The sequence below is a fragment of the Nicrophorus vespilloides genome, unplaced genomic scaffold (assembly GCF_001412225.1).
Source record: "Nicrophorus vespilloides isolate i.1.1-1 unplaced genomic scaffold, Nicve_v1.0, whole genome shotgun sequence".
NCBI classification, from domain to species: Eukaryota; Metazoa; Arthropoda; class Insecta; order Coleoptera; family Silphidae; genus Nicrophorus; species Nicrophorus vespilloides.
The window spans coordinates 194,417-211,686 of record NW_017096185.1 but is presented as its reverse complement, the minus strand read 5'-3'; the positions used below and the strand labels follow the sequence as shown (position 1 = coordinate 211,686).

At 30.9% G+C, this 17,270-nt stretch overlaps 1 protein-coding gene across 2 annotated transcripts; it reads right to left on the bottom strand.

Moving 5' to 3' along the window:
- Positions 1-585: 585 nt before the first annotated feature.
- LOC108569948 (TNF receptor-associated factor 4) lies at positions 586-16,864 on the bottom strand. 2 transcript variants are annotated; one of them, XM_017931733.1, is made up of 6 exons: positions 16,435-16,864; positions 2,915-3,019; positions 2,265-2,426; positions 1,885-2,202; positions 1,534-1,794; positions 586-1,173 (listed from the first exon to the last, which is right to left on the bottom strand). In XM_017931733.1, the coding sequence occupies exons 1-6, from the start codon at positions 16,648-16,650 to the stop codon at positions 820-822; spliced, it is 1,416 nt and encodes a 471-aa protein (XP_017787222.1). In that variant the 5' UTR covers positions 16,651-16,864; the 3' UTR covers positions 586-819. The 2 variants fall into 2 exon arrangements, with proteins under 2 accessions (XP_017787222.1, XP_017787224.1); XM_017931735.1 differs by lacking the exon at positions 16,435-16,864 and adding an exon at positions 5,242-5,441.
- Between the last annotated feature and the right edge of the window lie 406 nt (positions 16,865-17,270).

The following is a 17,270-nucleotide window of genomic DNA, read 5'->3' as shown; positions in this document are numbered from 1 at the left end:
AAGTTACGTTCTAGAATGACTCGGGTTATTCTTACAAGTTAAGGCACTTTATGTACAGGCGTTTACAAACTAAGAACATTTCGTATGAAACAAAAACCTTTGGTTCTTTCCAGCTATCACAAACAAAAAAAAATACACAATTTTTCAATTGATACACATTTCAAAAAAAAAAATAATAATAATTGAAAACAAAATTAATAATTATAAACATACAAAACGAACAAAAGAAAATAATAACGCACAGGGAAACTAAAAAAAATAAAAAATAATAAAGAAACGGGTTGGAGGATCTTAAGAAAAACTTTTTTTTTAAGTACGCAAGTTTTCTATACAACCTGAGCGTCCTAACTCCCAAGGCCTCGAAAATAAAAATTAATTAATTATAAAAAAAAAATAAAAACAAATAAAAAATAATACATTGGATATGTATATAAATATAAAGTAATAATATAAATATTTACATGTATTTACAGCAAAGTTTTTAATTTTTAATAATATTTAGTGCGGGTTAATTTCTATATATATATGTGCATATAACGTGTATATAAATATTGTTTTTTTCTTTCGTTTTTCTTTTTCCTTCACGTTTTCCTTTTTTTGCAGTCTTCGTTTAAACAAAAAATTAAAGAGAAAATAAATTATAAACTATATGTACATGTAAATCATCGGTTTAAAAGGACGAAAACAAGATGAAAAGATTGTTTGTGTGAGAGAGATCATGAATGTGTTTTTGTGGTTCGCTTTTCTCGTTTGCTTCTTCTTTTTTGATCGTCGTCGTTAAGTGTTGAAGATTTTGTTTCCTTCCTTCCTCTTAAAGACTTAGACGGCGACGATTTTGCTGGGATCCACTTTGACGCGGATGAAGAGTGTGTCGTCCTTCATGAAGTGCCGCTTCCTGAGCATCTCGTGCGAGACGAAACGCGGAAACCCGAAACCCAGAGAATCCGGCTCCTTGCTCGGCCTCTGGAAGTTCTTCCATGTAGGATCCGGGATGAAGCTTTCGACGATGTTGCACGCCTTCTCCGGGCAGGTGGACTGATCGAAGATGGTGAAGGAGACGGAATGCGCGAATGGCCAACGAAGCAGAGCGTCGTATTCGCCGGGCAGGATCTTTATGTAGACGCTAATGTGCGAATCTTCACCGGCTCCGTTACCATTTGGAAAGAGAGACGCCTAAGACAAGAACAGATTTAGTAATGAGATGATTCATGTGATTTCAATTAGTTTAATTACATTTTCATCCCCAATTGGTATTAAATCAGGTTTTCAATCAAAATTTGACATATGTCAAAAGTCATTATTGAAAGCGCCATCTACTTTTAACTCGTGAATCAAAGGTTTTCAATCAAAATTTGACATATGTCAAAACTCATTATTGAAAGCGCCATCTACTTTTAACTCTTGAATCAAGTTTGACATTTGAAATTTTGTAAAGACTAAATGTTACTTTATAGTTATTAAACTTTTTTGTTAACATCTTCACAACTATTCTAACTGAAGTTACTACAAGTAATATTATGTATAAATATTTACCTGTAGTTTATAACCATATTGACTAGTGTAGAATGGTGGCGAGACTAATTCCATGCCCTCCTTGTTCTTGGCCTCGGTCATCTTCGCGGAGAAGTCGCTAATCTTCCAGATTAACGTCCCCGAGTAGTTGAGGGAAAGGCGGGAGAGGGCGCTCTTCAGCGACGTGATCTGGTGCTGCTGCTTCGTGACGACGTTGCACATCATCGAAAGATGCTCTTGGCAGTTCTCCTCCAGATGCTTCTCCATCGAATACCTGGGTCCCTGAAGAAACCAAGCAAACAATACATTAACTCAAATTCTCAAATTTACAATCAAATTTAATAATTAATTAGATTTGGTCTATAAATTTACCTTGAATCTGCATCCCGCGTCTTTGAAGTTGCACTGCATCACCGAGATGGTGCATTCTTCCTTAAGATGAATCTCGAGTTCTTCGCGTGCGAGAACGCTGGAATCGCACCGATTCGGACAGGTGATCGGAACTCTTCCGCACTTCACCAGATGCGATTGCAGCGTGTCGGCGACGAACTCCTTGGAGCAGTAGCGACACGGCAGAAGACGTTTCGAGCATTCTGTGCTCTTGTGTTGTCCCAAATGCCTTCTTTGTACCTTCATTCCGCACTTGTTCTCGCAGTACATTGGTTCGTAACTGCAACTACCGATGTGATTCTACAAAAAAAATCAGTAAATTAACATCCAGTTATTTTTAAATTAAAGAAATTAGATCATACCTCAAGGCTGTGTCCGGTGAATTCTTTGTTGCAAAACTCGCAACGTGCTCTGCGCTGAGGACATGTGTACTTCAGGTGATCCTCCATTAAGACGCGCGGAATTTGGGCTCCGCATTTGCTGGTGCATGGAATTGCATCGTGTTTGCACGTGTTCAGATGTGCCTGAAAATTTTGAACAGAACTTTAGAATTTCGCTCGCTAAACGTAAGTGAAGAACTGAAAACCTTCATGCTATGTGGAAGACACAAGCTATGATCGTCTACAACCATATCAACAACTACTAGATGCCTCCGCTCACGGCTCGGAACTGACAGGAAAAGGCCGAAGGAAACAAAGAGAGTAATAAAAAGGAGACTAATGTTGTTCGTAAGGCGTTCTTCTACGCTCCGATGAGGTTTTTGTTCCGGCCGTTGCACAGTGAAAATATTAGCTTTGAAGTGCGTTGCGTGCACGCAACTCCATATAATAATATTACTTCTTTTCTCTTCTTTCAATGTTAGTAATTCCTCAACCATCAATAACATCAATAACTTTATTACTTGGAATTTGGTAATTCCTCAACCTCTACCAACAACCATTACTTCTCTATGTTCAATTATAATTCTTCAACCTAATTCAACATCTTTCTTGTCTATTTTTTAGAAACCTACCTTCAACTTCCTAAGCTCATCTGACCATTTGCATCCTTCCTTGTGATGGATACAATACACCACCGAACTCATGATGGCCTTCTCTGAATCCGGATCTGGGTAGATCTGAAAAGACAAAGAAAAAACAATTAGAAAAAATCAATATTAATAAATAACTAATTGTATGATTTAGAATTGCAAAAATTGTGCGGATGCTTCAAAAATGGAATGAACGAAATCGCTAAATTTGCGAATTACGCATACACAAATCAGATTTCCAAGGAATTCTCGTATTACAGCCAGCTCCAATTTATTTTCTGCGGTCTACAGGAAAACTTACAAAAGAAAAGGGGAAAATTGACAACGTTTCTTTTCTAAAAAGTCTACGCACTAAAAGAAATGTTTGACAATATATTAACTCAAAAACCATCAAGTTTTCTTTGTATTTTGTAATTATATCAGAATCAGTCTTTGCAACATCATGATATAACAATTGTTACGTAATATTAATTAATTTTTCATGTCTTCGCGTTTTCATTTTTTTCATGTCTTCGCGTTTTGTTTAATTACTCGATAACTATTTATACTAATTAGATTATAAAATAATCAAATAAAAGACAAAAGTATAGTCTTTCCAACGAGCCTACTTTCGTTATAAATATGTAATTAGTTATCAAATTTGAACATTTTCAATTATTGTCAAATTTTTCGAAAAATTTTCATTTTTTCTAAAATATATCTATTAAAGTTCTAAAATATCATTATTCTAAGTATATAATTAAAGCAAGTAAACTTTGAAAGTTTCATGTGAAATTCTTCAAGAAATTGTATAGGATTGATCCAAATTTTTTTTTTGCGTTATTCGAAAACCTCTTGGGAGGTGTTCAACAAACACCTAAAGAGGTCAAAAAAAGTACACTGAAGAAGAAGAAGAAAACGTAACAAAGAGTAAAAGAATGCACACGGTAATTGAAACGATTGAAGATTTGATCGGTAAGAGAGTGTCGGAAGAATCGCAATTTGAAATGTGAATAGCGCGCCGTTTTCCCGAACGAAGGAATGTTAATGATGGAATCGAGGATGGACGGCATTGTTTCGCGGTTTCTCGCTGTGGGAAACAAAGGAAAACCGCGCCGAAGAATTTAACGGTCCAAATTGAATGCGGAACTCTGAGGATAGAAAATTTCACCCGCATTTCCAAATGTAAATAAACAAACAAAATTTTTATAATTAAGTTGTCTTAATTGTAAAATATGAACTTCAATTTGTTGCATATTTTAAGAAAATAAATATAAAAAAGCAGCTTTATTGAAGAGTTTAGTCTAGTCTATTTCCTTTGTATTAGTAAAGTGAATAAACACCAAATTTGTATATAATAAAAGCATTGAGTTTAGGTGAAGAAATGTATAGTATTTCGCTGCATTTGCAAAGCAAATAAATACTAAAAAATTTGAAGAAGCAAAAAAAAACAGTGAGTTGAGGATAAGAAAGGTATAGTTTATGGAAACAAGCTGTTCCATTCATAGTGGAAACGCCGAAAAAGGAGACCACCTCTGAGAGGCGCCGATCCTTGCGGAGGGAAAAAGACCATAAATTAAACATCAAAGAAACCTCCTCTTCACTTCTTCGATTAGATAAAGCGCCGCATCGGAAAGATACGTTAGTTGCATAAACATTTATCGGATTGTGGCACTTGTGATAGCTGTGAAACGATTATTTATCGCGTATAATTGGAAAAGATTAAAGCGAATCACAATTTCGATCTAAGCATTCAAAGTATGCATGAATAAATCTTTCGGTTTTTAGATTGAGTGTAGAAAAATTTGTCACGCAGAGAGAGAATTCCAATTAGAAATTGACTCGATTCGTGGAAAAAATGATTGAATCATATAAATTGCTACCAATAACGAGCAATTACTTAAGTTAATTAAGAGCGCCGAAGTCGGAGAAATTCACGTATTACTCAATTAAAGAGTTTTATTAGTACACAGTTTTATTAGTTCTATTAATTGAAGCTGTTAAAAAGAGGGAACATGGAAATACTGATTACATAAGTCGACTTGTTTGCATAATAAATTAAATAGTAAATAGGAAAAGTTTACAATACAATTTATAAATTTTAGTAGGCTTTAAATTATTATAAAGATTAGTAAATAACTATAGTTAATATTTGAAGAATAATTTTGTGTATAAAAAGAAAAATTATATCTTTTTTTTAAATATGTGATAATTAGTTTTCTTTAAAAATCTTCTCAAGTTTACTTAATTATGTATTTATTTGTAGGTGTTTTTTTTTTGTAAAAAAGAAGTAATAATTCTTAAGTGTATTTTAAATCCACAAATCTTACAATAGGTCTGCCGCGCTCCGCATGCCTCAATTTGTTTCACTCATCTATACTTAATTCTTTCTTTTTTTGGTTTAACAACGCGCACCAGATGGAAACCACGTGTGGTTTTGTTTTCTAAATTCTTCACCAAAAACCCAACCAACATACAGAAGCCTCGCACAAACAAAACATACAATTTCTCGTCGTCGTTCTTCATGCGTTAACACTTTGCAACTGACTTCGCGAAATCGATTCAAATCTCTTATTTTTTTTTCCTTCTTGGATGAAAAATTGGGGGAGTAAGAAAGAAGTGTCCTTCAAAGCGGATATTAAACAGAGCCACTCTTTTAATTGATCAATTAGTTTCGCGCTTAATAGATTTAATTGCATTTTCAGTAATAAATTGAAGAAAAAAAAACAAGTTAACTACTTCAACTTTTCTCTCTTTCTCTCTTCCACACATCGCGTTTCCAATTTGTTATCGGCGTAATTTTTCTCCGAGCGCCGCAATTAATTGACGTAATTGCGAAATCGACCAATTTTACAAGAGTTTCTCGTTAGTTGAATGAATAAAAAGTATAGGAAGAAATTGGCAATTATCTGCAATTAATCGCGTTTGTTTACGCAATTTGCACTTACGCAACGTTCTATATTTAAATGGAAAACAGAAAAGTTATTTGCAATTTTTTTTTAATCTTTTTATCAAAATATTTAAAAATATTGGTATTTCTGTCAAATACATGTATTGATTAAATTGTAACTGTTTCTAACGGTAATTTGAATTAGTGTTAATAGTAGAGTACAGTGTGGAAGCAACATTATTTGTGACAGCTGTCATAAATGTCAAACTATGCGAACTATTTTATACACGTATTTAAGGTTATTTCTTATTGCTATGTCAAGTCAAATGGAAAAATGGACTTCTGTCAAGTCAAATATCATTGATTAATGTTAAATTATTACTATGAAACTATTAGATTTCAAATATGTGAAAATATGTAATATATTTGTTTCTGTCAAATAGATGTCAAAATGGTATTTTAAACAAAATGACGTTTGACGTATCATAATGACATTTGATTAAATTGTGACAGTTTGTATAAATTATAAATATGAAATTAAAAAAAACAATTAATATAATTACATATAAACTTTGGAATAAATAATTTATCTTTAGTTTTATCATTTATCTATGTTCATAACATTGAAAACACTTGAACATTACATTATGTCAAATAATGTGACGTTTAATATTTGGTATGTCAAAATTACTTGTCACTTTGACATAACTATGACAGATGCGCCATTTTGTTAATGTTCTACTACAAACTATTAGGTATGACATATAAATATAAGTAGTAGATTAAATCTGGTGACAAAATGTGTAATGAAGATAAACGGAAACTATTTTTCTATCTTCTTTGTGTTATTTAGGTTAGATGTTTGAAAGCAATAAAGATTATAATTAATTGACGAGAGTCATCCTCGTCCAATATGTTTTTTTCCCAGCGCCTCACCTCTCCAAGCATGACTTATTGTCATGGAATGATGACACACACAACAGTCTTGAGGATGTTATGGTTTTCGATAATGGCTCACACCTGGTGTCATACCCATCGACGAAAACGAGGTTATCTCGTGACATCACCCATTCCCATCCGATGCAAAGCGTGTAGCCTCGAGCGATCAATAATAGCATTAAAAAAAAACAAGTGTTTTAGCTTTAGCTATGATCTTCGCCCACGTCCGCCAAATCGAAGCGATTTGAAAAAGAAACGAGATGTACGCCCACAAAAAAAAACGTGCGAGTAATTTGTGGAATGTGGATTAGGATGTCGAAACGGACGACAGACAAATGAATCGAATTACGCGCGGTGATCAAGAGAGGAGAGGTCTGGATGGATGAAGAGAAATTGAAGCCAATTACGAATCCGGTATTGCCAACAGCCGAGCCGCATAACTGTGCTCCACGATTTGGGACATTGATATTAACCAATTAAATGGGGAGACATAAAAACATATATAATATGTGTGTGTGTATACGAAAATTGGAACTTTACGGCGTCTCCGAATTACGGATACTGTAAACAAATTGCCAACGTTCTAAACTCTCATTCAACTTAATTCACTTTACACAGATTTTCATAACCAATTATTCAATTGAACTTTAACATCTCTGCATAACAATTGGTACTGTACTCTACTTTGTGGATGCTACAAGTGAATGTAGTTGAAAATCTAACGGTAATTTCAATTAGTGCTAATAGTGATAACTGACATAAATGTCAATCAGATGTAGCAACTACTTTATCAAATGAAACTATTAGCTTTCAAACTGTAATAAATCAAATGACGTTTATTCTTTGATGTCATAAATTGACATAATTTTGACAGATAATTGACATGATGCATAAATGACAACCAGATTTACCAACTATATTATTTTGATACACCTGTCAAGTTTCATAAAATGACGTTTATTCTTTGATGTCATAAATTGACATAATTTTGACAGATAATTGACATGATGCATAAATGACAACCAGATTTACCAACTATATTATTTTGATACACCTGTCAAGTTTCATGAAACGTATAATAACACTAAGTGCATATAAATAACAGCATTTAAAATATTTTATGTAATCAGCAACATTCAACTCGAGCTCTGATAACAGCTCTAAACCAAAACAAATAATTATGAATACAGAGATCATTTCTAAATTTGTAAAGATGTCAACATCGAAATTATTCATTCACGATCAAAGAAACCTCTCATTTTCCAAGTGTTTTCCTTTTTCACAGACACAAAATATTTATATAACTAATTCATTTTTAATGTAATTACTTACAAATTCGAACGTTCTGTCTTCTTCTCAACGATTCAAACCGTTCCGCGCACACAGAGACTTCTTTGTTTTCCAACACCGATTTCTTTCTTTCCATACTTTATCTTTGCTTTTCTTCTCTCTCTCTTTCTTTCGTTCGCTCCATATAAGCGTTTCTTCTTTGCAACAAACGCACGCTTTGCTTGTGCGTTCGAATTCTCAACGAATCTCGATGATTTATATATCACATCACATCCGCTTCGAAATAAAATTTCAACATTTTACAATTATTATACTTGACTTTTTTCTTTTCTATTCTTCTGTTCACAATTTCAAAAACCAATCAATGTTTCCATATTTATTTACAGAAATATTAGTGAAAATCTTATTAAATTCAATATTTTTTCTTTGATACTATTATTTCTTAAAAACATTCAATATTTGTATAAAAAAAATACATATTGATTTAAGATTTGAAATTATGTAATTATTACCAGTTCACTTGAAATATGGTAGAAACTGATCATGTTTGAACTATTATTAAAAGCTATAATATATGTATAAAATTCTTTTGAATATCCACTTAAAACTAATGATTTTCATTATTATGTGTTTTGTTAGGAATTTGCATTTTTTTTTCTCGCGATGATTACCAAGATCGCGCAGATAGTGGCAAGGCCAAAGTTTGTTCCTCTGGCTGTGTGTGTAAGCAAAATTATTATTCGTCATTGTTGAAATTAATTACTGGAAAAAAAAAAGTAAAGAAGGAATCGTTGCATAATAAGTATGCTAACTGCAACAACAATAATAAGTTCGATGTTTGTTCCTTGTTCATCTTCCTCGTATGGAACAACAACGTTCATTACCGTATAATGGCCATTGTTGCATTATTGCGGCTTAAAGTCATAAATATCGAGGAAACAAGGAGGAAGGGAGTATAATTACATACAGAAACGAGTGCTTCGGAAGTTCGTGGTTGTGGGTCAAAGCAGATATGATATCATGTTTTCTTTTTTGAAAAGATCCAAATGTAAACGAAAAAAAGTTTTTTTTGATTGATTTTCCATAAAAGAAACATTTAACATTTGCAAAAATATATTAAGTTGTTAATTGTTAAAATTTTTCAAATATAAAAGAGAAATTTTTGAAACGAGAAGTTTTAATTAACTGAAATCAATAATCACATGATTTTCACTTCCACTTAATCAGTTTTAATCAAATTACTAGAAAATCGTAATGTGATATCAATGAAGAAATATGTGTTCGTATGATTCAAATATAGACTATTATTTCATAGTAGGTCACAATATTTATCCAATGATTTTCTAACAAAAGAAATCTTCGATTTTGTCCATTATTTGTGGATTAAATAATTCAAATTATTTTCAATTTATATTCATCTCAATAAATGCATTTTATATTTTAGTTTTAGTCAGTTTCGATTAATTGCTTTAAGACAATTTGAGTTTTTCTTCTTTTATTTTGAAATATTCAACAATTTTTTTTGAAAAATTTTGATTATTTTTTTTTTGAAAAATTTCAATTAATTGTTTAAAAAATTTCGTTTATTCTTTTTAATTTTTATTAATATTTTGAACAACTCTCAACAATTGCTTTAGTTTATATGAATTTTAATATTAATTTCTTAGCAGATTTGTTTCAATTCACACGTTTCCTTCTACAAATATTTTGTCGCAACATGTATTAATCATTTCCTTTCAATTTCCTTATTTATAAAGATATAATTGAAGATTTCTAACGAAGCTAGTAAATAAATAAACTAATATCATCATCGGGATTTCCCCAAGGTTTACGACTTTGTCTCATGTTTATAAAAAAAAATGTATTTAAAATTTCTTGTTAAAAGATACAAAAATTATACAAAATAGCAAACAAAATAGTAATTGATCTTTTTTTTAACAATATTATATAAAACTTCTTAACTTCTTGTTAAGAAATTTATATACATCTATGAGAATACTCGAGTGGTTAACGTTCGTAAATTTATCTGGATTTCCCCAAGGCTCAAGATTCAACGGAATTGATACATCAATACCAACATAGTAGATGCATTTCCAATTAATTTCCTATTATTGACAGATCAAATAAAGGCGGGAATAATTCAAATTTCTCGTCCACATCCTTTGGAAATTATTTACTTACACAAAACAGGATAAAACAACAACAATTACATTCAGTTAATGGAATCTATAATTATTCATGTAATAAATAGTAAATTACAAAAATTTTGATTTTGATATTTTGAAATTTACAATATTTTAAGTAATTTAATCAATAATTTAAAATTTAATGCTATAATTATTTATATACTAGTATTATTGCAAAAAAAAGAGTATGAGAATACTCGAGTGGTTAACGTTCATAATTTTATCTGGATTTCCCCAAGGCTCAAGATTCAAGGGAATTGATACATCAATACCAACACAGTAGATGCATTTCCAATTAATTTCCCATTATTGACAGATCAAATAAAGGCGGGAATAATTCAAATTTCCTTTTTCGACTGAGTCCGAAAATCGTAATTAAAACGAACAAAATCTATGCATTTCTCGATTATTGACGGACAATTTGTTGAAATTCCCTGAAGGTTGAAATCTGGGTCCGGATTGCATACGCGCACGTACGTCTCGTGCCATCGAAACGTCATATCCCCTTTACGTATAAATAAATTCCACGTTTCGTTCGATCAGCGAGCAGCGCACAACGCGTTCCATCATTTCGTTTCGTTTTCTGTTGGAATTCTGATATACGAAACGCCCGTCGTCGTCGTAATTACAATTTCTTCTCTCGTGTTAACTCAAGAGGCGTGCGCCTCTCCTACTCATTCGTGCATCCGTTCCTCCTCCTTCCCTTTGGCATATTTCTATTTTTGTGCCCTTTTTTTCTTTCTTTCTTTCATATTTCCTTCTTCTTCGTTACTTAACATCCAATAATAATCGATTCCTAACCGGGATCTCAACGAACGGAGATTACATAACAGTGACTCGCATTTCTAATTATTTTATTGGTTCTACTACTTTGCAACAACAAAAAAAAGAAGTATCGAATTCCGTAACTTTGATTCAGTTGCAGTTACTAATTTTTTTTAATTTGATTTCCTTTTGCAAAATGATCCTCATTCATGCATATATACACATAAACACACCTGAACTCTGCTGATAAACAGTTCGAGTCGTGCGTTCGCATTACGCAACTAACCCAATTAGGCAATCAAATGCAATGCAAAAAAAAACCGGTTATAATTTATATATTTTATAAATCAATACATGCAATATTCATTGAAATATATAATAAATAAAGCAATTTTCATTCATGAATTCATACTGAATTTTAACATTTTTCTATACAAGTTCAAAAAAATGAATTTGAAATTTAATTTTGTTTTTTTTAATTATTCAAATTTAAAAAAATAATAGTTAGAATTTCGTTTGTATTACGTAAATTTCATTTAATAATACATATTTTAATTAATATAAAAAATTTCCATATTTTTTTCCATGTGAAATACAATAAATGTGTAAGAATTCCCCAAGGTACGAATCTTTGTCTCATTTTTTTTCAAAACCTGTATCTTCATTATAGATAGACGAAAACAGTTTAAAATTTTCAAAATTAAGCCAAATCTCTTAATTATTCTAATTATAACATGTAAATTCTTAAAAATTCTCGTTTATGTAAAATTATTGAGAATAAATAATTTGAAATTAATTCGATGCAAATTATTAGAAATTGCTAAATAAATAACAGGACATACGTTTTATTCAAATCGTTCCACTTATTAATGAATTTCAATTGCTAAACGAATGTAACTAGATGATGAATACAATTAAGAGCATGAACTGATTCATACATAAGTTTACTACGAAGAAAACACGTAAACAATAATTCTTTTCAATAAAAATTCACAAAGAATTAACAAAGGAAGAAACCAAAAAACCTAACGTTTTCTATTTGGCATTGAGAACCTTTTTCTTCAGGTAAAAACGATAGAACAGGACGCATTTTTATTCAAATCAAATGGGTCAAAATAGATTCACCATTCAGTCATTTCTTCTATTATGAAAAAGAAAAATAGTCCAGGTAAACTAAGAATTCCATACATTGTGATCAAAAGATATTGTACAAAAAAAAATGTTTCTTAAAAGTTCACATTTCTTAGAATAGCAAAAATTTGCTAATTGGCAAATAAAAATTCTTGTCGTTTGAACAAGTTTGCATAATTTATTATTCAATGTTTTCTTTAGATTAGATCCGATGTGTTTTCTATTATATATTACGATTTTTGTCGACTTATGCGCATTTTGGTTCTCATGATTATTCATGACTTAGCAGGAAAAGTTCTGCACCACAAAAATGTCTCACAATCAAACATCCGCAATCTCGTCCACATCCTTTGGAAATTATTTACTTACACAAAACAGGAAAAAAAAACAATAATTACATTCAGTTAATGGAATCTATAATTATTCATGTAATAAATAGTAAATTACAATAAATTTGATTTTGAAATTTACAATTTTTTAAGTAATTTAATGAATAATTTAAAATTTAAGACTATTTCATCTATAATTATTTATTTACTTGCATTATTGCAAAGAAAAAGTCATTATTAGCATAGGAAATTAAAGGTTTAAACAAATATTAGTTATTAACAAAAATCTGAAGAAATTATGAAATTACTGAGTAGTAAAAGTATGTTAATGTTTACACTGTATGTTGAAAATCCATAAATCGTTCATTTGAGAAGTTTTACTACAGTTTTATGTAATAAAAATTATAATTAAATCTCAGTCATATCCTGGAAACTGGATTTAATTTCGAAATAATAAACATTAAGTGCAGTAAAATTAGTTCCAGTTTTTCTGCATCGATAAAGTAAGACTAGGTCAGAATACTTCATTTCACTTTATTTGCATCTAATTACATTACCAATTTCATATTTAATAATGCAAATAAAAACTTTGAAACAAATACACACAAAAAAATTATTTGAATAAAAGTTTTGTTTTAATATTTATGAGAAGAAATTAAGTGAATTTTTGAAGTAAGAATTAGTAATAGTTAAAGAACAATATAATTTAATTAAAAATTTGTAAATAAAAAGAAAAAAAATTATGGGGACAAAAATGTGATTTTTTTTTGAAAACATAAATCAAAAAAAATCTAGTATATATCTAAATCTGTGCCATATTTCATCGAATAAGTATAAAGAGTTAAGTAGGATCGTTAAAACGTTGAAGAACCGTTCGGAAATAACACTTTGGGATTTAGATCCGAGCGGAGAAAGGACAGAGAGAAATAGTTTAGTGACACACTTCGAAGGCATACATTTTATAGAAAAATAGGATAAAGATTACTGAAATTTTTTCCATTGCATTGTTTAAAGATTAAGTCTTAAGTCAACAAAAATAATATAAAGAAATACAAAATTCTTGAGGCAAATTCTTCACGTTTTTTTTTTGTAAAAGCACGATTTTTTCATGACTTTCTCCGTTGTGAAGCGAATTGGATTGTTTGCTTTTATTAGAACATGTGTATAGTGTTTGTATGAAGAGAAGAAAATAAATGAAATAAAAATAAAAAGAGAAAATATGTTTACGTTTGTTCGACTTTATTATAGAAGATTATAATGGAAATTGCGGTATTTTCATCGTCGCTCGAGGTTACAAAGTATTCCCATTTCTTTCCTGCTCCTGAATAACATTCATGTTACTATTAATTTTGTACCGTTAACGTTAAAATGGAAATACCCAATTTCTATTAAAAGTTTATTCCAATTTTAATTCTTCGTTATAAATTTGTCCACAATAATAAAAATTTATCAATTTTTTTTTCAAAAGTTTCAATAAAATTTTGAAAATTTGATAAATAGAAGTTATCATAACTAAATTGTCTGTTAAAATATGAAATCATTCTGAGGATTTTTTCTAAATTTGTTAACAAAATTTTACTATGAAAACCGTTGTAAAAAAATTAAAGAAAATCAAATTAACTTTGATATAGATATAATTGCAATTCAATAGAATCAATGAATGAAAATGATTTGAAATATTGATTTTATTTTATATAAAAAAAAAGTAATAATTCTGAATGCGAAAGTTTTATCGAATTTCTGTGGAATACAAATAAAAAAACGTACTGAATTGATGTATACAAAATCTACTATTTATTGTTAAATATTTACGTTCATTGAAGAATGAATTGTTGTAATTATTCTTAATATGTCATATCTATCTTTGTTTGATCAATATTTGTTTGTTAAGTGTAAATTCTTATTTGAAGAATAAATAGTTTCGTTAATTGTTATAAAGAGTTGCGGTTTTTTTTTTCTGATTTGAAAGCACGTTTCATAGTGGAGATGAAGAAAATAAAAGGTTGATGCTGGAATTGAGCAAGTTGACCGTCGATATTTGAAGAATTTAATAAAAAAAAAGAATAACAGGTTTTCGCCGAGAGAGAATGATGTCAAGCAGCAGCAGCTACAGCAAAGCAAGCGAGCAACGGCAGCAGCAGACGCGTTTTTCTCGGTATCGCTTTGCAAACGGCATTGAGAAACGCGAGTGCAAAAATATCCATCCTCGAAATACCGAATTCGGAACAGGAAGGAAGAGAGAAGACCTACTTGTAATTCCACTCGTAGTAGCATTGTTATACCATAACATCAGCAACAATAACAAAACGATGAAGATGTTGTTGTTCATTACTATAATAATAGAAGTGTAACCAGATGATGAAGAGGTTGTTAACTTTGGTTTTGAAGATTGTAGTTTTGTTAATAACAATATGAAGATTTTTTTCATCAGTATTTTGGAGGTACCATTGATTTATTTTGGTTTTGAAGACTGTAGTTTTGTTGTACAATAATAACAATATAAAGATGATTTTTTAATCAGTATTTTGGAGGTATCATCGATTTATTGCAACAATACTAATAGGAGTAACCAGATGAAGAAGAGGTTGTTAACTTCGGTTTTGAAGACTGTAGTTTTGTTGTATCATAATAACAATACGAAGATGTTTCTTTTCGTCAGTATTTTTGAGGTTCCGTTGATTTATAGCTACAATAAGAGGTTGCTGACATCGGTTTTGGTGACTGTAGTTTTGTTATATCATAATAACAATATGAAGATGGTTTTTTCAATCAGTATTTTGGAGGTATCATCGATTTATTGCAACAGTACTAATAGGAGTAACCAGGTGAAGAAGAGGTTGTTAACTTCGGTTTTGAAAACTGTAGTTTTGTTATATCATAATAACAATATGAAGATGTTTCTTTTCATCAGTATTTTGGAGGTACCATTGATTTATTGCTATAATAAGAGGTTGTTAACTTTGGTTTTGAAGACTAGTTTTTTGTTGTACCATAATAATAATATGAAGATGGTTTTTTCAATCAGTAATTTGGAGGTATCATCGATTTATTGCTACAATACTAATAGGAGTAACCAGATGAAGAGGAGGTTGTTAACTTCGGTTTTGAAGACTGTAGTTTTGTTGTATCATAATAACAATATGAAGATGGTTTTTTAATCAGTATTTTGGAGGTATCATCGATTAATTACTACAATACTAATAGCATAAACCAGACGATGAAGAGGTTGTTAACTTTGGTTTTGAAGACTATAGTTTTGTTGTATCATAATGACAATAAGAAGATGTTTCTTTTCATCAGTATTTTGGAGGTATCATTGATTTATTGCTACAATAAGAGGTTGTTAATTTCAGTTTTGGTGACTGTAGTTTTGTTGTACCATGATAACAATATGAAGATGTTTTTTTCAATCATTATTTTGGAGGTATCATCAATTTATTGCTACAATACTAATAGGAGTAACCAGATGAAGACGAGGTTGATAACTTTGGTTTTGAAGACTGTAGTTTTGTTGTACCATAATATCAATATGAAGATGTTGTTTAAATCAGAATTTTGGAGATATCATAGATTTAATGCTACAATTATAATAATAGAAGTAACCAATTGAAGAGACTTCGATTTTGAAGACTGTAGATTTGTTGTACCATAATATCAATATGAAGATGTTTTTTTCAACAGTTTTTTGCAGATATGATCGATTTATTGCTACAATAGTAATAAGTGTAACTAGATGAAGAAGAGGATGTTAACTCTGTTTTTAAGACAGTACTTTTGATGTACCATAATAACAATATGAAGATGTTTTTTTCATCAGTTTTTTGAAGGTATCATCGATTTACAACATTGCGCAACAAATGAAGAAGTTTAATAATAATAACTTTAACGTGAAGATGTTGTAGTTATTTGGTTTTGCATTAACTATTGTATATTGTAACATTGCTCAAAAAGCTGGAGAATTGTAGTTTTGTTGTTTTTGTTGTTGAAACTTACATGGCTTCCAAACTCATGGTTTCCGTTGGTCTCGTTCATGAGACTGTTGATGTCGTTGTTGTTCTTCACGCAGTTGGGAGCCAGGGAGTTGGTGCTCGGCGTCGGAGTCACAGTTGGACTCTTCACCGTCGAAGCATCCTTCTTTTCGGTTTTGTTCGGTGAGATCCTCGCTGGAAAACTCAACGTTTTCGTCCACATCGCCAAACTGCGAACCATCTTCGATGATCCAAATAAAATCACTGGTGTATGTATGTATATATATATAAAAAAAATAATATTTTCTTCGATGCACAGCAAAATATCCACGGGAGATGAAGAAGAAGTAGTTCACTTAGAGAGAAAGAGTAGTTGTTGATGATGTTACGCGACTTGCTCTGACGGTATTGAAGTGCGGACTGACCATTCTACGGATTCGAGGACTCCCCCATTCAGCTGCGTTTTGTGTGTGTGTGTATGTATTTCGAATCCCCACCACTGCGTGAACGAAGAACAGCTGTTGGGTTCTGCTCCAAGAAGAGGAGAAGCAAAAGAGACGAGTGGATGAGATTGAAGGAGAAAGAGAAAGATAGGTGGATGAGAAACGTGTAAACATGCAGCGCGCATCCTGTGCCTGCATCTAGATGGAAACAACCGTATTGTCCTTCTTCCATAGGGAAGTAGCATCGTCAAAACCTCATTACTTGAAAACGATTAAGATCTATACTTTTCTGACCACAATTTGAAGACTATCAGATATTTGCACAAAAAAAAATATGGGCCCAAAACGAAAACAAGATTTGTTTTTGGATACAAAAAAAAGGGAAAGTTTTATCTTAATTTTTCATGTCTCATTACTT

Coding starts and splice junctions, on each gene's coding strand:
- LOC108569948 (XM_017931733.1), bottom strand. CDS start 16,650: ATGGTTCGCAGTTTGGCGATGTGGACGAAAACGTTGAGTTTTCCAGCG. Junction 2,427..2,914: donor ATGAGCTTAGGAAGTTGAAG/GTAGGTTTCTAA, acceptor CAAAATTTTCAG/GCACATCTGAACACGTGCAA. Junction 2,203..2,264: donor TCACCGGACACAGCCTTGAG/GTATGATCTAAT, acceptor TTTTTTTTGTAG/AATCACATCGGTAGTTGCAG.